Here is a 23856-nt window from a genome sequence, read left to right on the forward strand (position 1 = left end):
TCATAATTCAGAGCTGGTTCATCAAAGGGAGAGTTCGGTCTGAGGGCTAACATAAAATCAGGTGTGGTTTTAATTCAACATGTTTATCACAGAATAAATTCATACTGGAAATAATGCTGGAAATGATGCCATGTCTTTGTCTTGCGTCTTTCGCTATCTCCGATTCCCTCTGTGGAGAGAAGTTCATCAGTTCTCCCTCTTTAGTTCACAAGGTCACACCCGTCATCAGCTTCACTTCATATGTGTCTTCAGTCTGGGAGAAAACCCAACACTCTAGTCCCTGGCTTCTGCAACCTTTGGAGTCAAAACGGGGAATTCTGACACATGGACAAGATGATAGCGAGATAAATTGGAACTCTGTGGGGAAAGTCATTTAATTAAGCTCATCCACGAACAAAGAAAATGAATTCCTCCATATTAATTTGCATTATTAAACCACACGCCCCTCTAATCCAACGGGGAGTGTCTAACCTTCAGATTTATTCAAAAGGGGGCATTTTCTGTTTAGCCACCATCTTCGGCCTTATACTTCCTCTCTTTCATAATGTTATCCTTTCATTTTGCTCATATTTAAAATCACCCCCTTCACAAACCTTCATTCATTTCGGTCTCTCATTCATTCCCTGATTTCGCTCTTTTATTGTGCGCTCTTTGGTAAGACCCTCCCTCAGAACGTCACCCGTAAAGGGGAGATGCGGATCGAGCCCTCAGCCAATGAGGTCACTATACTACGAGTGGTGTCTGCGAAGGTGACTGGGACTGAACAGATGGTGACAGAGAGAGAGAAGCAGCGACGAATGTAGATGACAAACGATTATTCTCAAGCAGTCATAGAAGAGGTTCCTTACAACAGGCACAGCAGAGCGCATGCGAGCATATTTGAGTTAGCAGCATTCAAGGTTAGAGAAAGTTACTTATTAAAATTCGGGATAAACTCAAGTCCATTTATTTCAAAGGAGTATACTATAAGGTTGTAATAGCAGGACCGAAGAAGCGTGTACGGAAAGCGAGCAAGTAAGGAGACGAAGCGTCTGGACAGTGTAAAGTCAAGGGAGGATAGGTAGGCAACATAGTTACCAGCCGATAGCCTGATCTAGTTCTGAACGGTTTTGTTACAAGACTAAGACTGGATATTGGCGGGAGAAGAGCCAACGGGAATTAATGATCACAGTGCAAAATATTTTAAGTAACCTTTGAGCGTCAACGTTGGAAGTTACCTAATGGCGCATTTGGGGAGCAAAGAGCACAGATGAGACGCATCAAATTGGTTCAAAATTCAGCTCCAGCTCTGAAAGCTGAGTTCACGTTCAAACAACATTGGATTAAGAATCGTATATCGCAAAGTCTTACGTATTGATTTCGGATTTATATTGATTATATTTAGGCTATGGATCAGAGGCGAGGATTCTGAAAACGTGTCCAGCACGCCGAGCGGCTTCTAAATATCTGCTGTTGCTTTCCACACCGATCACAGCATCGCAACACCAGCAAACACCGACGAAACCAACAGCTGTTGTCCCAACTTGGAAAAGACATGCAGAAGATGCACAGGAAGGTTAACCTGCTGTGGGTAGTCTTCTTGACGATGACTCAGGTGTCAATCAAGAGCTTCCCCACCAACAGTCACAAAAGTGCAGTCCCCAATGACAGGAGCACTGCGACCTCGGAGGTAAAAGCCTACTAACTTTTATTTTCTACTCACAGTTAGGGGGTTAGGCCATTTGCTAATTTTCACTCAATGTCATATGATTGGGAAATATGTTTCACTCAGCTGAAACTTGACAGAGCGCATTAATGAATTGATGCGTAATGTTACCTTAACACCTGGCTGAACGTAACACGTTGTATGTTGTCCGAAATTACAACATTATTGTTTAGGAATTGGCATCATTCATCATGAAGTTAATCTATTTGGTTAAACTCTTTATTCTGAAAGCTCAATGGGCCAGAGACAGTGAGCAACAATAGCCGTGGTCCAAAGTGACTTCATTGCGCAATCATTTTGCTGAAATGAAAGCAGAGGTAGTCGGGAGCTGGGGAGGGCAATAGGCACCAGATCATGTGAAACGTTTGATTGTCTCCCCTTAATCCCCTTAACATGTGTAGACAATCTAAAAAAAACATTAAATAATGTACAACAGGCAGTCCTCTTAGGCTGAGAGGAGTAGAGAGCCCTCTTTGGCTGGTGAGGAAATGGTCATTTTCCAGTTGTGATGACACTCATACCTGATAACACCTCAAATATCTCCCTCAGGTATCATTGGAGCATCTGGCAGTTCATGTCTGTCAGTGTGTATGTATGCTATACTGCATAGACTTTCTACAGCTTATAGTGATGGGCTGTATTTAAATCTTAATAAAGATGAAGGCATTGCCCTTTCACATGGCTATAATACAGTAATGACCCAGTTACTAGTCATCATTTTCCAGGGTTCAGGTCAGAGGTAAAGGGTCAGAGATCAGAAGTCTCAAAGGGTTATTAAGCAAATGTAACCTCAGGCTTATACCCTTTCTGATAAAATATGAATGGAGAACTCTCCCTCTATCAGTCTGTCTGTCTGTCGACTCCATCCCACGAATACAACAAATCTGCCCGTGATCTTACCCTGTTCTTACAAGGTACCACCTTCATCCTTACTGGGTAGGTAAAATTAAGTGTTGTCTGCTTCCACATATATACAATAGAGTTACTTGTGAGCTACAATTACATTGGACGACTCCATCCCATAAAGACAACAGCAAATCTGTCTGATCTTAACCTGTTGTTACATGGTACCACCAACTTCAGACTTACAGATTAGGTACTGTAGGATGTAAGAGGGCTGTAAAATGAAGTGGTGTCTATTACCACATAGATACAATGTAGTTATTTGTGAAGTACATTGGATGACTCCATTCCATGAAGACAAAAGCAAATCTGTCTGTGATCTTACCATGTTGTTACAAGGTACCACCTTCACACTTACAGGATAGATAGGAGGTAAGAGGGCTGTAAAATGACGCTGTTGCTAATTCCATGTTAATACAATATACTTTCAAGTTTACTCCAGTACAATATAAGAAAGTGATTTTTCACAATATAGACAAGCAAGCAATTCATAGTGAAGTTAATTTAATGAAAATCAACCAAACAAACCTAAGTAGAAACACATTTGTTTTCACAATCATATCAAATAGCTAGCTAGCTTAACAACAAAAGGAATTGCATACATTTCTATGTGAATGTGAAAATAATTTTAACATTAGCTACATACAAGTTGTATCTACAGTACATGATAAAGCATACAAATATGATTGAATATAATCACTGCATACAGAATTTATTATACAAGAGACAAAATTCACAAATTATACAGCACAACGGCAGAGTCATTTAAAAAAAAATGTACCTCTAGGCAAGTCAGTTAAGAACAAATTCTTATTTTCAATGATGGCCTAGGAACAGTGGGTTAACAGCCTGTTCAGGGGCAGAATGACAGATTAGTACCTTGTCAGCTCGGGGGTTTGAACTTGTAACCTTCCAGTTACTAGTCCAACACTCTAACCACTAGGCTACCCTGCCACCACTCTAGACTCATGTCTAGAGTGCAAAACTAATAATGACTCAATAGAGAACGCTAAAGTCCAGAAGTTGTGGGCGGAACTAGAAAGTTGGCTGTCAGAAGTATTACAATGTAAACGTACTTTATTCCGCCTGTCTGTGTATTTCAAGACATGGCATATTGGGGTGTAGTGAGATACCCTATCTCGAAAAAACATATACTAAAAAAGTGGAAATAAAACAATCAAATAATACAATGGAAAAATCTAATTATTTATTTTAGAAATATTTAGTGGGCTACGGAGAGAAACTAAATGTTGCAGTTTCAGGCCATGTGGCGGAAAGTGATGTGGGTGCTGGATATGGGGGTGTGTGCTAGTCGGTTTGGGTAGGTGTGATGTAGTTGTTTGTATGATGTTGTCATTTGCACCACTGGAGAGCCCCACTCAGGCACCCGAGTAGCGCAGCGGTCTAAGGCACTGCAAGAGGTGACACTACAGTCCTTGGTTTGAATCCAGGCTGAATCACATCCGGCCGTGATTGAGAGTCCCATAGGGCGGCGCATAGTTGGCCCAGCATCGTCCGGGTTAGGCCGTCATTATGAATAAGAAGTTAAATAAATGTTCAATAAAATAAAACATTTGTATGTGTATGTTTTGTATAAAATAGAAAATAAATCTTACCCCCCCCCCCAAAAAAAAAGAATGACTGCATACATTCTAGCCACAAGCTAACATAGAAGATTGCTAGCCCAAGCTTGCAGAAATAGCTTGAAGTGGCACAAAATAACTGTAAACAGAGTATACACAAACTAAGCATCTTTGCAATGTTCTCACAAGCATATTGCCTCGTAAGAAAACAATATCTTAACACTCAAAAGAGATACATAGATTCTGTACAACATGTAGCTAAATTACTACCCAAGCGGGAGCTAGCATGCTAACACACAATGTAATATAGAATAGAATGTAGAATGTAGAATAAACATACAAAAAATGTAATTCCAACATAAAACACTGCTTGCGAAAGCAAGTCTTTAACTACATTTTCACAATATTACCCACAGACATATCTTTCCAAAGCGCAGTAAGGAATCAATTATTTATATTTACACTTGATGACTTATAGGGGGCAGTGTTTTGAAGCCACCACGCCTCCATCTTGGCACCCCCCCACCGTTCAAAAAAATATTTTGGAAGCTATAGAAATGCATTTATGAATGGCTATATTTGTTTTTGACGTGTTTATTCTATTATGTAAACCTTATTACATACTTTAAAATTATATTATGTGAGCTAAACATGAAAATGAAAAATAATATTAAAACATTTTCCTTAAAGTTCTAATGTTATTTTCCTCACTACAACAGAAAAAAATAATTGTCCTTGAAACTAGGACTGCTTCATCCGGGGAGTGCCAATAGGCGACCGGTGGCTTCAAAGCCTCTCATTGGCCAATACATAGTATCTGAAATTCAGGGTTTATATACATTATTTGAAGGAACGTGATGTGAAGTGTCACTTCAGCAACCTGTGTCCAGGGACGGCATGCCGTAAAACGCTGTGTATGATATTAATTCAGTATTTTTTGCAGTTTTGCGTAGTGCATGTTATAGGATGCAACATTACAACTACATTGGGAAAAACTACACTATATGTTTTTGACACTTTTCTACTATGACACGAGGGACTTTTATTTTCAAATGTTCCGAAATTCGTGACCTGGAAGTGACTCAGTGTTGCTAGTAGCTACTTTTCAATCTCACCCACGATATTCAAACTTGCCACTGTCTATTTGCCTGGCTACCCAGACTCCTTGCTCCGTTGTAACTTAAGGTAGCAGGTGTAAAATAAATGCCTGAAACTAGATCCCCTACATACTAGTCTTGATGAGAAGAAGAAAAACTGTAGGGGGAGGTTCTCTTCTACACCATTCAACCAACCCAGTAAATGTAGAGGAGGAGTTAAGATGGAGTGTCTCCTTCTTAGTGTCCAGAATTGGAAGTCGTGTCACAGGCTATTTTTCAATTTCCCCTGAAAACCGGAATGTCTGGTTGTTGGGGACTCAGCAGGGGCTAGCTCCGTCCGAATGCTACACCACACCCACAGACGTTAGTTTATTCTCTGCAATGAGTACCTCCCGTAAACACATTCGGAGCCGTCTGATTGGCCCAGAAACCGATGTGTTGGGCCAGAGCCAGAACACACGTGGGTAAAGCGGCGGTTTGAAAATGTCTTATTGGCTTTGATACTCTGATTGGTTCGAGGCGATCCAATGGCTGAAGACTTTGTTTTGTACAACGCTCCTCATCATCACAAACAAGTTCCATGATGGCAGAGAGGAAGAAGAAAAGGGAGGCCCAACTTGGCAGAAAATCTGTCTCCCTCCAGCAGGTAGCGCTTTTTCATTGTTTCACCCACCAAGCAAGGAGCTTTTGTGTGGACTCCAATGAGAGAGTGTCGTTTGGTCAACAAAAAAACGTATACCTTATTTGCTACACAAGGTTTATTTGATCTAATAGAAGTCCCGTAATGCTTACGTTGTTACGAGTGTACTGAGTGACATCCCAGCAACTTTGCGAAAAAAACCCGCTTCATATCGGAGTTGCCTCGGGATAGCTAAGGGTTCTTCAGCTGTCCCCATAGGGGAAGCCTTTTTGATTACAGGTAAATCCTTTTGTGTTCCATGTATAACCCTCTGTAGAAAGGGTTCTAAATGGAAGCAAAAAGGGTTCTCATATGGGGACAGGCGAAGAACCATTTCAGTTAGTTAGTTCTAGATAGAAAAAAATGTGCAAAGAGTTTATGCATATCCATGGTATGAGGCTATTAGCATAGCATCTCTCTCCAGAGTTGACATCAACAACACTCATCGAATATTAAAAAAAGGATTACAACAATGTATACACCAATCCAAAGAAAGGATAGCAGGGAGCTAGACTTCCCGCTGTTCCACTCTGTGGACAACGACTCCCATTGTTAGGGTAGAGAGACATGTAACTTGTCAGTATATCCACAATCTTTGATGATGGCAGTCTCAGACTAAAGTACATTGGGGCAAAAAACTATTTAGTCAGCCACCAATTGTGCAAGTTCTCCCACTTAAAAAAATGAGAGAGGCCTGTAATTTTCATCATCGGTACACTTCAACTATGACAGACAAAATGAGAAAACAAATTCCAGAAAATCACATTGTAGGATTTTTAATGAATTTATTTGCAAATTATGGTGGAAAATAAGTATTTGGTCACCTACAAACAACCAAGATTTCTGGCTCTCACAGACCTGTACCACCTTCTTTAAGAGGCTCCTCTGTCCTCCACTCGTTTACCTGTATTAATGGCACCTGTTTGAACTTGTTATCAGTATAAAAGACACCTGTCCACAACCTCAAACAGTCACAGTCCAAACTCCACTATGGCCACTGTCTAACTGGCTAGCTTTAGGATATTTACTACCCCATACCAGTGACAAACTTGGATATGTTATCGACATATCTAGCTCACTTATTTTGCCTGCTAGAAAGAAACAGACACAAATTAATTCAGAAACAGAGGAAGAGGATAGCTAGCTATAGCAAGCTAACGTTAGCTGATGCCTCTAACAAGAAGCAACTGTGACATTGATTACTTTCCCATTTAACAAAATCCACAACCACCCCTCCATAGAAAGTGTGTCTCCAGGACTTCTCAATGACCCCAGATCTGCAATCAGATCCATGACCAAAGTGTCACATTTCAATTTAGCCTGCAGGCAGGCTCTATAGAAAACTCCCCCAATGCTAGACACCATCCAACGAGACAGCCAGCGGCTCTAGACAGCCAGAAGCTCTAGAAATAAGCGTTCCAATTTAACAAAATCCACCCCTCTAAAGAAAATCTGTCTCCTTTCTCTGAAATGCCTCCAGATCCACGATCTAATACATGGCCAAAGCTTTGCATTTTGGTTTAGCTCGCTATCCACACACATAGACATACACACAGTTGGGGCCCCAGCCACAGGCTCTATACAGAAACATTGACCTCCATTGTGACCAAACTACTCTTTTCCCATTGATTTGTACTATCTATAGTATGACAGTACCAGCAGTTAGCTAGCAACAGTTGGCAGTTGACATGTTAATTTGGCTACTTTAGCATTAATCAGTGTTATTTAGATGAAAGATAGATGTGAACTAAATACGGTAGCTCTAGAGCTAGCTAAGGTTAGCATAGAGGTAGTAAGTTAGCTCTTTTACTTTCCCGGTAAAGTCCTGATAATTCTTTGTCTCTGCTGGTGCTGTTGGCTGTTTGTGATACTTTATAGGCCACATTGTTGGTAAGGACAGCATCCATTTTGAAAAGCAACATTTTGCTGAGGCCCTCCTTCTATTGTTGATAGCCATGGAAGTTCTCAAGGACGAAATTTGCGAGTAGATGCCCAATTCTCCGACCTCATTCTCACAACTGTATCCCACTTTACACAGTGTTGAATTTACATGATAATAGAGGTATACTCACATTTCCATAGCAAGTGTTGCTACCCCCTGCTACCACACAAAGCTTCTTGATGAATAAAAATACAATTGCTAGCTAGCTCCATACCACTGACCCACGCTTTTTGTTGTTGTTGTTGTTTTTTTACCCACAAGTATATGAAGAGTGAGCATGGAAACCAAACAAACCCAATTTAGAACAATATTAGAGTATTAAAAAAATTGATTTAAGAGTTTGTAATTTGGGAATGTTTTCTTGGGGTGCTCTAAGTTACAATTATACATGTTTTTGGCATTGAGAAATAGCTGCTACATGCCCTTTAATTGATAACATGCTTGTGGAAAGTTACATTTACGCATAGTTACAGTTTATTTGTGGCACTTTTTCTGGTAAGTGAAATGGTCAGATAGCTAGCAATTTCTGCAAGTCATCTATGTTAGCTCATGATAGGGATATATGCAGTCATTCTGTTTAATCATATTTGTATATGATATATATTCATGTCGTGTAGATACAAAATATTTTTGTATGTACAGTAGCTAATGTAAAAATGATTTACACATATTCACATAGACATTTAAAAAAACATATTTTTTTTATGCATTTCACTTTTGTTGTTATGCTAGGTCTTTGATATGGTTGTGAATACAAATGTGTTGCTACTTAGCTAGCTAGCTAGGTTTTTTTGGTTGATATTCATTAAACAAACTTTTGTGTGCTTGTCTCAATTGTATAAAAAAAAACACTGACAAACTGGATCACTTTGTTATATTGTACTGGAGTAAACTTGACAGTATCTGGTATTTACATGGTATTAGCAACAGCTTCATACTACAGTCCTCTTAACTCATATCTACCCCGTAAGTGTGGAGGTGGTACCATGAACAGGGTAGGATCACGGACAGATTTGCTGTTGTCTTCATGGAACGGAGTCATCCAACGTGCTGGTACTACATTGTATTTACCTGGAAACAGATACCACTTAATTTTACAGCCCTGTTACTACTACATACAGATTACTGCCAAAATAAAGGAAACACTTGAATAAATTAGGGATACAAAGTTTATTGAAAGCAGGTGCTTTCACACAGGTGTGGTTTAGGAATTGATTAAGCAATTAGCATCCCATCATGCTTAGGGTCATATATAAAAATGCCCAGTTACCCATTATTTTGGCTACCATGGCAAGATGATGAGATCTCATTGACTTTGAAAGAGGTGAGAGGCGTCTCATATGAGCATGGAGGTTTAAAGGGTGTGTGTGTGTGTGTGTGTCAAGGTTATTATAGTAAACTAAACTAAAAATATAGTCAAACTATTATCTTTGACTTCAAAACTAACTCAAAGTAATAAAAAAAAGTAGAAATTATGTTCAGCTTTTGTATTTTTTTTTAATCAAAGGAGGTTTAAAAAAAAATATATTAGGTTTTCGAACTTCTGATTCTTGCAGGTAAATGCTGCCAATAGATGGCAGTGTTTCACCAGAGAAGAAAAGCGAAGAAAACTTATTTTTTATTAAACCTTTATTTAACTAGGCAACGTCATCAACTGACAGATTTCTAGATTTCTATGTGGTTAGGTGATTCGTAATATACCTATACAGGCGTTGTAAGATCTGTCAGGCATCAGCAATGTCTAAGCTCTGGAACGAGGCCTAAAATGTATTTATAATGTAAACCTAACCAAACCTATGACCATCACCTTATTATTGCCTTCTGGTGGCATGAAGTGACCCCCCCCAAAAAAAAACCGAACTATAGGCTTTCAACACATACAGTTGAAGTCGGAAGTTTACATACACTTAGTTGACTGTGCCTTTAAACAGCTTGGAAATTCCAGAAATTTATGTCATGACTTTAGAAGCTTCTGATAGGCTAATTGACATAATTTGAGTCAATTGGAGGTGTGCCTGTGGATGTATTTCAAGGCCTACCTTCAACTCAGTGCCCCTTTGCTTGACATCATGGGAAAATCAAAAGAAATCAGCCAAGACCTCAGAAAATAAATTGTAGACCTCTACAAGTCTGGTTCATCCATGAGAGCAATTTCCAAATGCCGTACAAACAATAGTACGCAAGTATAAACACCATGGGACCACGCAGACATCATATCGCTCAGGAAAGAGAGGCGTTCTGTCTCCTAGAGATGAACATACTTTGGTGCGAAAAGTGCAAATCAATCCCAGAACAACAGCAAAGGAAGGAAGGAAGGAAACGGGTACAAAAGTATCTATATCCACAGTAAAACAAGTCCTATATCGACATGACCTGAAAGGCCACTCAGCAAGGAAGAAGCCACTGCTCCAAAACCGCCATAAAAAAGCCAGACTACGGTTTGCAACTGCACATGGGGACAAAGATCGTATTTTTTGGAGCAATGTCCTCTGGTCTGATGAAACAAAAATAGAACTGTTTGGCCATAATGACCATCATTATGTTTGGAGGAAAAAGGGGGAGGCTTGCAAGCCGAATAACACCACACCAACCGTGAAGCACTGGGGGGCAGCATCATGTTGTGGGGGTGCTTTGCTGCAGGACGGACTGGTGCACTTCACAAAATAGATGGCATCATGAGAAAGGAAAATTATGTGGATATATTGAAGCAACATCTCAAGACATCAGCCAGGAAGTTAAACCTTGGTCGCAAAATGAGTCTTCCAAATGGACAATGACCACAAGCATACTTCCAAAGTTGTGGCAAAATGGCTTAAGGACAACAAAGTCAAGGTATTGGAGTTGCCATCACAAAGCCCTGACCTCAATCCTATAGACAATTTGTGGGCAGAACTGAAAAAGCGTGTGTGCTCAAGGAGGCCTACAAATCTGACTCAGTTACACCAGCTCTGTCAGGAGGAATAGGCCAAAATTCACCCAACTCACCCAAATTTCACCCAAATGTTTGACCCAAGTTAAACAATTGAAAGGCAATGCTACCAAATACTAATCGAGTGTATGTAAACTTCTGACACACTGGGAATGTGATGAACAAAATAAAATCTGAAATAAATCATTCTCTACTATTATTCTGACATTTCACATTCTTAAAATAAAGTGGTGATCCTAACTGACCTAATACAGGGAATTCTTACTAGGATTAAATGTCAGAAGTGGTAAAAAACTGAGTTTAAATGTATTTGACTAAGGTATGTGTAAACTGTAAAAACTTCAACTGTAAATGGCTCCTTGCCCCCATGCATAGGGTACTATCCTTTCTGTCCCTAACAGTAAAACTAAAACTAAATAATATAAAAATGAAATAGAAATGTTTTTATCAAACTGAAACCAAATAAAAACGTGTTAATGAAATCTGAGAACTAACTGATACTAAACTTATTTTCAAATCTAAAAATGAATAGAAATAAAAACTATTATAAAATCAAAAAACTATTATATCCTTGGTGTGTGTGTGTGTGTGTGTGTTTGTGTATATAAACTCAGCAAAAAAAAGAAACGTCCCTTTTTCAGGACCCTTCACAGATCTTAATTGTAAAGGGTTTAAACACTGTTTTCCATGCTTGTTCAATAAACCATAAACAATTAATGAACATGCACCTGTGGAAAGGTCGTTAAGACACTAACATCTTACAGACGGTGGGCAGTTATGGTCACAGTTATGAAAATTTAGGACACTACAGAGGCCTTTCTACTGACTCTGAAAAACACAAAAAGAAAGATGCCCAGGGTCCCTCCTGTTTAAAGGCACTTCAATCTGTTGTCTTGCCTATCCAGGCTGCATCACATCCGGCCGTGATTGAGAGTTCCATAGGGTAGTGCACAATTGGCCCAATGTTGTCCGGGTTTGGCCGGGGTAGGCTGTCATTCTAAATAAGAATTTGTTCCTTATTGACCTGCCTATTTAAATAAAGGTGAAATAAATACAAATAAATCAAAATATTCACCCTCTGAATGGCACGCATACACAATCCATGTCTCAGAAAAGTATTATTTAACCTGCCTCCTCCTGTTCATCTACAATGATTGAAGTGGATTTAACAATAAGGGATCATACCTTTCACCTGGATTCACCTGGTCAGTCTATGTCATGGAAAGAGTAGGTGTTCTTCATGTTTTGTTTACTCAGTGTATATGGTATTAGCAATGGCCTCATTTTACATCCCTCTTACCTCCTTACCTACCCTGTAAGTGTGAAGGTGGGATCTTGTAAAAACGGGGTACAGTCACAAAGAAATGTACTCTTGTCTACATTGGATGGAGTCGTCCAATGCAGTGGTACCTCACAAGTAACTACGTTGTTTAATGCTGAAACAGAGACCACTTCATTTTACAGCCCTGTTACTACGAACATACACGCTAACTAAAGGTAAAGTACACAGAAACAACGGGAGAGAATTTCAACACAAGAGGAGGACTTGAAGGTATTGATTTAGTAATTACGTGCGAATAAATGATAAATGACCATGTAAGTAATTGGTGTTTCTTAAGAACTTACCCTCTTTACCCTCTCTTTCGCTATCCACACAGGTGCTTTGAGTTTCTTTCGTCTCCTCTCTTTTTCTGATTCACCATACCTCATAACACATGAATAACATGGCAGAGATCTGCTGTATGAAGCTCAGCTGAGCTGCGGTGTATGTGGTTTGACTTAAGTTAGAGAGATGTAAATACCAGAGGGGGACATTACGATTGACGCTAGATCTACTGAGGGTTTTCTAAAGCTAGCCAGCTTCAGTTACTGTGGCTTCCCGTTGCAATCGTAATTTTGAACACGCACAAATATTTGCTTAATAAAATATTGAATCAGTCGTTTTCGTCAAATGAAGTGGATGATGATGCAATCGTTGCGAGCGGGAGGGAATCTGATTTCATTGGTCCTCTTATATTTCTACCTCTGGATTTATTGGGTGTTACCAGAACACAGAAACCCCATATCCTTCACCCTAGCACTGACTTCATTCTATCTGTCTCTTTATCTGTTAACTCGAGAGTTTTGGTTAATGGCTCAGTCACAAGGGGCCATGCAGTTTCCTGGGTCCCAGTCCCGAGCCCTAGACTAAAAAGCACTTTCAATGAACATTCTCCATTGAACATGAATCTTAGTACAGGAATAGGTGCGATCTGGGTCCAGGAAACCATCTCTAGATGATCTCACGACAACCAGCACCTCCTGATTATGGAAGCAGCGCCTTTGCACAAAGGTCCTGTTTCTCTTATAAAACTGATTTTATGTCTCCAATGTTTTCTTGTGGAAGATGAAGACTTTTGATTAGATGGCCAAGCTCTATAACAGTATAACTGTGGAACTCCCCCATGCAGGCATCCATGTACTGAGCCTCACAGAAGATGCCTATAGATCACTAGATACAGCGGAAGTCTCTCTCACCGTTGGCCTGGCTGGGGGCCAGAACATACCTTGCTTGCTGCCTGGAAGGTGAAAGAATGTTCTGGAGAATTTGACAATCTGGCGAAAAGTAGCACAGCGCCAGTTTAGAAAGCAACAATGGCAGGGTGGAATTGTGCGGAGTGTGAAAACATGCACTTTCTCACTCGCTTTCTCACGCTCACTTCCTCTCTCACACAATCTCTCCCTATCCTGATTTTGCATTCTCTCCCCCTCTCTTCCCCATCCATCTCTCTCTGTGACATGCTGGGGTATCTGGGATATCTTTATTAAAGTGAGCGAGCGGTTGGGTTGACATTGCTCAGAGGGAGCCGGCGAGGCTAAATGTTTGAGGGACGCAACATGAACCACCTGTTTTACACACAAACAACTACTTACTTATCCTAACTCTGGCCTAGAATGTATGCAACAGTATTGGATGTGACTCTCTTATGTGTGTATGTGTGAGCATGCATGTGTACATGTACACTGAGTATGCCAAATATTAGGAACATGTTCCTAATATCAAGTATCACCCCCCTTTTGCCCTCAGAACAGCTTCTATTTTTCGGGGCATGGACATTTCTACAAGGTGTCGAAAGTGTTCCAAAGGAATGCTGGCCAATGTAGACCAATGCTTCGTACAGTAGTCACAAGTTGGCTGGATGTCCTTTGGGTGGTGGACCATTCGTCATAGACACAGGAAACTGTTGAGCGTGAAAAATCCAGCAGTTCTTCACACAAATCGGTGCGCCTGGCACCTACTACCATACCACGTTCAAAGGCACTTAAATATTTTGTCTTGCCCATTCACCTTCTGAATGGCACACATACAAAATCCATGTCTCAGTGGTCTCAAGGCTTAAAAATCTTTCTTTAACCTGTTCATTCACCTGGATTCACCTGGTCAGTCTATGTCATGGAAAGAGCAGGTGTTCTTAATGTTTTTTATACTCAGTATATATGTCTGTGTGTGTGTGTGTGTGTGTGTGTGTGTGTGTGTGTGTGTGTGTGTGTGTGTGTGTGCGTGTATGCTTTCATGTGCATGTGTGTGTGGAGGCTGAGCAACAGGGATGAGGGGTAGAATTGGGTTGAGAGGCTCTGGTAATTGTTAAACCAAATAATCCTGGAATGATCGGCTAGTTCCCCCTCTTAGAGGGGATCTGATGCCCATGCCACATTCACGGAGAGTGCCAAATTCTTTATCCCGTACAGAAGTTTGTAAGTCGCTCTGGATAAGAGCGTCTGCTAAATGACTTAAATGTAAATGTAAATGTAAGTTCAAGTTGCTGTTCTATATGGTGACAGGGGGTGACTGTGTGGAGTGGAAAGTTCTCAATTGTCCGACGCCCTAATTGAGGTTAAGCTGAAACTGTATACCATAATCCAGGTATGAAACTACAGCCTGGTTGCGTATGCTGGTTGGTACACACTGCAATCTCAGCTTCAGGTTTTAATGAAGAAGAAACGTAAACTAACGCTTCAACGGAACTGCGTTAGTGTGTGGTGAGCTAAAGAACACACAGTGTGTGACACGCACACACACACACACACACACACACACCCATATTCCATGAATACACATACATAGATCTGAAAGATTCATATGAAGCATAACAGCAAGACTTACAGTCTAACAGTCAACTCTAGTTCCTTAGGGCAATGTACATTCTCCAGTCATGGAACTCCAATTAGTGCCTGTTTGGTACCATATCGCTCTAGAACACTGTTAGGTCAGCAGAGCACTAGCGGTGGTTTGGTACCGTGTCTCTCTAGAACACCGTTAGGTCAGCAGAGCACTAGCGGTGGTTTGGTACCGTGTCTCTAGAACACCATTAGGTCATCAGAGCATTAGCGGTGGTTTGGGACCATGTCTCTCTAGAACACCGTTAGGTCAGCAGAGCACTAGCAGTGGTTTGGTACCATATCTCTCTAGAACACCGTTAGGTCAGCAGAGCCCTAGCGGTGGTTTGGTAAAGTATCATGCTTCACTACATGTTATTGTTGGGCCGCTGTGGGTTTGTTTGGTAATTCAAGGTGTTATTTTTGGACTCTGGCTGCCTTTGTTAGCCATCTTTCCAGAGCTACCCATAGCTACAGTGAGTGTCTGCAATGAGAATGCACAAAGACTGCTTTATTGAAGAGATAGGATAAAACACGTTTGGCTATGCTAGTGATACTATCGGGGAATGCCAACCAAATCAGATAGTTACACGCCAACGTGGTGCCAGAGAAGAAGAACAAATAAGTCCGACAATGAGAGATTTCTCAGAGTTTCTGCCAGATTCCGGGCAGGCGTCCAGCCATAGATACGCACACACACACACACACTGGCCTCCCTACCCCAGAGTGTGTCTCTGTTCTGGTGATTGTCTTCGTTGGTTTCCAGGGGATGTTTCTCCTGGCCAACTCTCCATGCCTCTTGTGGATCTCCAAGAATTCTCTGGTCGAGCTCCCTCTCTCTCTCTCTCTCTCTCTCGCTCTGTTTACTATGTGTGTCTGTGTTTGTGTGTTAAAGCAATGAATTCAGAGAGCCCTATCAATACCCTTTGCTCTGTTCTCCCAACTCTTTCCCCCAATTTACACTCCTTCACTCAGAGAGATTTATTTTTATTTTTTATTATCCGTGGAACAGGTTGCTTTGGTGATGTTAATGTTTATATGGAGGAGAGCTAGAAGAGTCACATCCCAATGGCTCTGTCGTGTGCAGTTGAGCAGGACAATTGTGTTTTGCCTCTAACTTAGCTCTTCGGTTTCCTTCCAACCTGGGATAGGTGAATGGTCCAAAGAGAGTGGCGGAAGTTATGTCAGTTACCATCAGTCAGTCATACATTATGGCTGCGTTTACACAGGCAACCCAATTCTGATCTTGTTGCCACTAATTGTCCTTTTGACCAACCAGATCAGATTTTTTGCCAATAAGGGCTGCCTGTGTAAACATAGCTTATGCGACCTGTCATGATGTTATCAAGAGAGAAAAGAGTACTGGGGATAGACTACAGTGTAGCGTAGCCTCTTGGTAATGAGGTTTAATGTATGGATCTGTAAAAAAATATCTTCTCTTTTTTCATCTTGTCTTCTCCACCCCCCCTTCCCCTCATTCTCTCCCTCTCTCTGTGTCATGTATCTGGATGGAAGTTGTTAAGACTGGAATAACTTTCCTTTCATTGTATCGTGTGCCTGGTGAATCTAGACCCACTCATGCACCACTAATAGTTATTCTTCCTGGCACAGAACGTTGCGTTCCTGGTATCCAACTCCATTCTTGACTCATTCAAAGGCAGGCTCCTCTGTTATGACTACTGGGATACATTTGTTTTAACACCCAACCTCAGCTAAAGTAAAGCCCCAACCTGAACCTGTTCCATGAATGGCCTTCTCTGCTGCATAACTCTGGTTTTTGGTCATGCTGAAATCTAGCTGAAGGTTGGAAGTGGAATGCATGTATGGGTGGTTTGTGGAGGGGATTGGGGAGAGGACATCTGTTTTGCGTGTGTTAGAGACACAGCCAGAGATGTGAGTCAAGACAGGATACACATGATCAGTGGATAGAAGGCTTTGATCAGAGGCAGAACACAGTGCTGAGCACAGCTCTGAGCCAAAAAAATGTTTATTTTTTAAAACAGCAACGAATATACCTTTATATAAGCTTGTAATATCTTATGTTTCACCGAGTTGTGGCTGAGTGACGACATGAATGACATACAGCTGGTAGGTTATACACTGTAGCGGCAGGATAGAACAGCAGCCTCTGGTAAGACAAGGGGTGGTGGTCTATGTGTGTTTGTAAACAACAGTTGGTGCACGATATCTAAGGAAGTTTCGAGGTTTTGCTCGCCTGAGGTAGAGTATCTCATGATAAGCTGTAGACCACACTATTTACCAAGAGAGTTTTCATCTATATTCTTTGTAGCTGTCTATTTACCACCACAAACCGATGCTGGCACTAAGACCGCACTCAGTGAGCTGTATACGGCCATAAGCAAACAGGAAGACGCTCATCCAAAGGCGTCGCTCCTAGTGGCCTGGGACTTTAATGCGGGGAAACTTAAATCCATTTTACCTAATTTCTACCAGCATGTTAAATGTGCAACTAGAGGGAAACAAGCTCTAGACCACCTCTACTCCACACACAGAGTGGCATACAAAGCTCTCATTCACCCTCCATTTGTCAAATTTTATCATAATTCTATCCGCCTGATTCCTGCTTACAGGCAAAAACTAAAGCAGGAAGCACCAGTGACTCGGTCAATAAAAAAGTGGTCAGATGAAGCAGATGCTAAGCTACATGACTGTTTTGCTAGCACAGACTGGAATATGTTCCGGGATTCCTCCGATGGGATTGAGGAGTACACCACATCAGTCACTGGCTTCATCAATAAGTGCATTGATGACGTCGTCCCCACAGTGACTGTACGTACATACCCCAACCAGTACATACCCCTGCCGCTTTCAAGGAGTGGGACTCTAACCCGGAAGCTTATAAAAAAATACCGCTATGCCCTCAGACGAACCATCAAACAGGCAAAGCGTCAATACAGGACTAAGATCATTCTACACCCATTCTGACGGTCGTCAGATGTGGCACAGCTTGCAAACTGTTACAGACTACTAAGGACTATTACAGACTGCACAACCGCGAGCTGCCCAGTGACACAAGTCTACCAGATTAGCTAAATTACTTCTATGCTCGCTTCGAGGCAAGTAACACTGAAACATGCATGAGAGAATCAGCTGTTCCGGATGACTATGTGATCACGCTCTCCGTAGTCAATGTGAGTAAGACCTTTAAACAGGTCAACATTCACAAGGCCACAGAGCCAGATGGATTACCAAGACGTGTACTCCTGAGCGTGCGCTGACCAACTGGCAAGTGTCTTCACTGACATTTTCAACCTCTCCCTGTCTGAGTCTGTAATACCAACATGTTTCAAGCAGACCACAATAGACCCTGTGCACAAGAACACTAAGATAACCTGCCTAAATGACTACAGACCGTAGCACTCACATCTGTAGCCATGAAGTGCTTTGAAAGGCTGCTCATGGCTCACATCAACACCATTATCCCAGAAATCCTAGACCCACTCCAATTTGCGCACCGCCCAAACAGATCCACAGATGTTGCTATCTCTATTGCACTCCACACTGCCCTTTCCCATCTAGACAAAAGGAACACCTATGTGAGAATGCTATTCATTGACTACAGTTCAGTGTTCAACATTGTAGTGCCCTCAACGCTCATCACTAAGCTAAGGACCCTGGGACTAAACACCTCCCTCTGCAACTGGATCCTGGACTTCCTGACGGGCCACCTCCAGGTGGTAAGGGTAGGTAACAACACATCCGCCACACTGATCCTCAACACGGGGGCCCCTCAGGGGTGCGTGCTCAGCTCCTTCAGCCCCTGTTCACTCATGACTGCATGGAATGATAGTTAGACTCCAACACTATCATTATGTTTGCCGATTACACAACAGTGGTAGGCCTGATCACCGACAACGATGAGACAGCCTATAGGGATTAGTTCAGAGACCTGGCCGTGTTGTCCCAGGATAACAACTATTCCCCCTCAAGAGACTGAAAAGATTTGGCATGGGTCCTCAGATCCTCAAAAGGTTCTACGGCTGCACCATCAAGAGCAACTCCTCGGCCTCCGACCGCAAGGCACTTCAGAGGGTAGTGCGTACGGCCCAGTACATCACTGGGGCCAAGCTTTCAGAGGAAGGCCCTAAATATTGTCAAAGACTCCAGCCACCCTAGTCATAGACTGTTCTATCTGCTACCGCACATCAAGCAGTACCGGAGCACCAAGTCTAGGTCCAAAAGGCTTCTTAACAGCTTCTACCCCCAAGCCATAAGACTCCTGAACATCTAATCAAATGGCTACCCAGACTATTTGCCTTGTCCCCCCTTTTATTCTGCTGCTACTCTCTGTTAATTATCTAGGCATAGTCACTTCAACTCAACCTACATGTACATATTACCTCAATTACTAACCTGTGTCCCCGCACATTGACTCTGTACCGGGACCCCCTGTGTATAGCCTCACTACTGTTATTTTATTGCTGCCATTTCATTATTTGTTACTTTTATTTCTTATTTTTTCTTAACACTTATTTGACTTAACACTGTGTTGTTGGTTAAGGCTTGTAAGTAAGCAAATAAGATTAGATTTGATTAACCCGGAGTCAATACATGTTTGGAACACATTTGGCAGCGATGACAGCTGTGCCTCTTCTTGGGTAAGTCTCTAAGAACTTTGCAAGCCTTCGCCATAGATTTTCAAGCAGTGACAGATGCGGCCACCACTACTCAGTGACATGTTGGAACACAAGGCTTTGTATTGAGGCTAAAAAGTGTATTCCTTTGCCATGCTTTTTTTTGCAGTATTACTTTAGTGCCTTGTTGCATACAGGATGCATGTTTTGGTATATTTGTATTCTTCTTTTCACTCTCTCACTTAGGTCATTACAATGTTTGTCGATCCATCCTCAGTTTCCTCCCATCACAGCCATTAGCTGTTTAAAATCCCCTATATCCTCGGGGTGACATCTCTGAGCAGTTTCATTCCAGTCCTGTTTCATTCCAGTTCAGGACTGGAATGTATCATCAAACTATATCTTTGATGTGTCTGGGTGGTTTAATACATCATCCACAGCATAATTATTAACTTGACCATGCTCAAATAGATATTCAATGTCTGATTTGTTATTGTTGCCCATCTGTCAATCTCTGCCCTTTTTATGAGGCTTTTGAAAAGCTCCCAGGTCTTTGTAATTGAATCTGTGCTTGAAATTCAATGCTTGACTGAGGGACTTTACAGATGCTATATGTATTGGGGACAGAGGAAGGGGTAGTCATTCAAAAAACCCTATTATTTCACACAGAGTGCATGTAAATTATTATTTGATTTGTTAAGACACATTTCACTCCTGAACTTATTAAAGATTGCCTAATCAAAGGGGGTGAATACTTATGCAACTATATTTTTGTTATTTATTTTTAAAATGTACTATAATTGTTTTTAATATGTAAAAATGCGTTGATTTTTTTTTGTGTAGATCAATGACACAAAAAAACACAATTAAATCTATTTCAAAACCTCTTTGTAATGTAACAAAATGTGAAGAAATTCAAGGGGGGTGAATACTTCTGATACCCACTGTATATCCATAAGAACAGTACAGTGTGATATCCTACCATGAAGACAGTGATGGGTTAGACAGACAGACAGACAGACAGACAGACAGACAGACAGACAGACAGACAGACAGACAGACAGACAGACAGACAGACAGAGATGGGTTAGACAGACGGACAAAGCACAGTCAGTGTCAAGTGACTCAGCTGGGTTTGATGTTGTTGACTCAAGAGGCCTCTCTCTCGGCCCAGACTCACGGACTACATACTAAAGTGAACCAGATGATGGAGATTTGTGTGTGTGTGCGTGCACACGTTCGTGCGTATGTGAACATGTGTGAATGTGTTTGTGTGTATGTGTGTGTGATATTCTACCTGCTTGTACCATCCCAGGCTTCACTCCAAACCTCTATCCCTGTAGACGGTATTACTGCTAACGCCAACCAGCTGTGATGTAGACTGACAGACTGACTAAATCTCTTCTCTGTAAAGCAGATACCTACATACCTTGTGGAGTAAAACAGCTTTGAATTGAGTTGTATGTACTTTGATTGACGAAGAATAATACATACTGTATAAACAGTACATACATTTTAAACATGACAGCACAATAAAGTCAGATACTTATTTCCATTAGATTTATTTAACTTGGCAAGTCAGTTAAGAACACATTCTTACACTGGGACAATTGTGCATCGTCCTATGGGACTCCCAATCACGGCCGGTTGTGATACAGCCTGGAAGCGAACCAGGGTCTGTAGTGACACCTCTAGCACTGAAATGCAGTGCCTTAGACAACTGCGCCACTCGGGAGCCCATTGTGGTTATTAAAGTGCGTGGTACAGAAACATCCATACAGTTAAGTGTTTTGTTTTGCTTTGTCTCAGAGCCCTATACTAGGAATCAGGTTTGAGCATTTACAGAGGTAACTTTGGTCAACTTTGAATTCAACTCGGGATAACCGGTATCATGAAAGTGACTCACCTTTTAGCCAGTTTAATTTCTATGGGAATGAATCCTTCAGAACTAACCTGCTCCCAGGCAGGCTAACGCAAGGCTAACTCCATTTATCGTGAATGAACTGTCTGAGCTGGGAGCTGAGGAACAATGAAATCAGATTTCCTCCCTCATAAAGATTGCGTCATCCTTCCCCTTCATTTGAGGACGACTGATTAAACATTTTATTAATCAAATGTTTTTTTGTGTGTTAAAAATAGTCATGTTAAAATACCTACCACATTACACATTTAGCAATGACAGAATGCATTTAAAACTTCACATAAAGTAAAACTTGTGTATACAATGACTTAATACAATTATTTTATCGAAAGAAGTGGGGAAAAAAGGTGCTTATGCATTGATAAGCACACCAAAGCACAACAAAGACGACATTAATGATAAGTAATAACATGAAGACAGCACTTGTAAAAGCTTATTTGACACAATAGCCTGCTGAAATGGCAAAATAACTTTTTTTCATTTTGATTTGGACATACCGGTAAATGAAAATGGGGCACTGACTCGCCCATGGATTGATGTTTCAGCATTGTTTCAATAAAGAGTTCAGCGTTCGACTAGCCATGTGCAACATGCATCCGCAGTTACAAGCCTAGAATTACTGCCAGGTGGACAAGTGATATCAAATCAAACTTTATTTGTCAAATGCGCCGAATACAACAAGTGTAGGCCTTACCGTGAAATGCTTACTTACAAGCCCTTAACCAACATTGCAGTTCAAGAAAATATTTACCAAATAAACTAAAGTAAAAATAATAAAAAGTAACACAATAAAATAACAATAACGAGGCTACATACAAGTCAGTGTGCGAGGGTACAGGCTAGTTGAGGTCATTTGTACATGTAGGTAGGGGTGACGTGATTATGCATAGATAATAAACAGCGAGTAGCAGCAGTGTACAAAACAAATGGGGGGGTCAATGTAAATAGTCCGGTGGACATTTGATTAGTTGTTCAACAGTCTTATGACTTGGGGGTAGAAGCTGCTAAGGAGCCTTTTGGTCCTAGACTTGGTGCTCCAGTACCGCTTGCCGTGCGGTTGCAGAGAAAACAGAGAAAACAGTCTATGACTTGGGTGACTGGAGTCTCTAACAATTTTATGGGCTTTCCTCTGACACTGCCTATTATATGGGTCCTGGATGGCAGGAAGCTTGACCCTAGTGTTGTACTGGGCCGTACGCACTACCCTCTGTAGCGCCTTATGGTCAGATGCCCAGAAGTTGCCATACCAGGCGGTGATTATACAGCTGCTCTCGATGGTGCAGCTGTATAACTTTTTGAGGATCTGGGGACCCATGCCAAATCTTTTCAGTCTCCTGAGGGGGAAAAGGTGTTGTTGTGCCCTCTTCACGATTGTCTTGGTGGGTTTGGACCATGATAGTTCGTTGGTGATGTGGACACCAAGGATCTTGAAACTCTAGACCTGCTCCACTACAGCCCGTCAATGTTAATGGGGGCCTGTTTGGCCCACTTTTTCTGTAGTCCACGATCAGCTCCTCATATTGAGGGAGAGGCCAGTTCTCTGACTTCCTCCCTATAGGCTGTCTCGTCATTGTCGGTGATCAGGCCTACCACTTGTATCATCAGCAAACTTAATAATGGTGTTGGAGTCATGTTTGGCCATGCAGTCGTGGGTGAACAGGGAGTACAGGATGGGACTAACTACACACCCCTGAGGGGCCCCAGTGTTGAGGATCAGCGTGTCAGACAAGTTATTGCCTACCCTTACCATCTGGGGGTGGCCCGTCAGGAAGTCCAGGATCCAGTTGCAGAGGGAGGTATTTAGTCCCAGGGTCCTTAGCTTAATGATGAGCTTCGTGGGCACTATGGTGTTGAACACTGAGCTGTAGTCAATGAACACCATTCTCACATAGGTGTTCCTTTTGTCTAGGTGGGAAAGGGCAGTGTGGAGTGCGATTGAGATTGCGTCATCTGTGCATCTGTTGGGGCGGTATGTGAATTGGAGTGGGTCTAGGGTATCCGGGAGGATGCTGTTGATGTGAGCCATGGCCATCGTAGTATGGATGAAGCCTGAGCTTGAATGTGAAGCTAACTGAAGCTGGCTGTCTTTAGAAAAGCCTGAGTAGATCTAGCTTACTTCATAGTATACACCTCCAGTTAGGTCATGATGATGTGAAATTGAATTAGCTCATTTGTTGTTATCTTCATTCAGTCAGTCTTCAGCATGTTCATTCAGTCTTATATAACTACGTGTGGAATGTTCTGTAATGCCACAGAAATGTCATTTTGTATCAACATTTATAAGATTATTGTCTCTGAACATTTCACAACATTTAAAAACATTCTGAGAAAATGTTCTGATCCAAAATATAGTGTTGCAACAATA

General features: G+C 41.5%; 1 protein-coding gene across 1 annotated transcript in view; it reads left to right on the plus strand.

Moving 5' to 3' along the window:
• Positions 1-782: 782 nt before the first annotated feature.
• Positions 783-23856, plus strand: part of ism2a (isthmin 2a) — a 48735-nt gene continuing 25661 nt past the window's right edge. Inside the window, 1 exon segment of the mRNA XM_029688808.2 lies at positions 783-1669. Within this exon segment, the coding sequence (XP_029544668.2) occupies positions 1535-1669 (135 nt within the window). The 5' untranslated portion in view covers positions 783-1534.

This window comes from Oncorhynchus nerka, linkage group LG18 (assembly GCF_034236695.1).
Source record: "Oncorhynchus nerka isolate Pitt River linkage group LG18, Oner_Uvic_2.0, whole genome shotgun sequence".
Lineage (NCBI taxonomy): Eukaryota > Metazoa > Chordata > Actinopteri > Salmoniformes > Salmonidae > Oncorhynchus > Oncorhynchus nerka.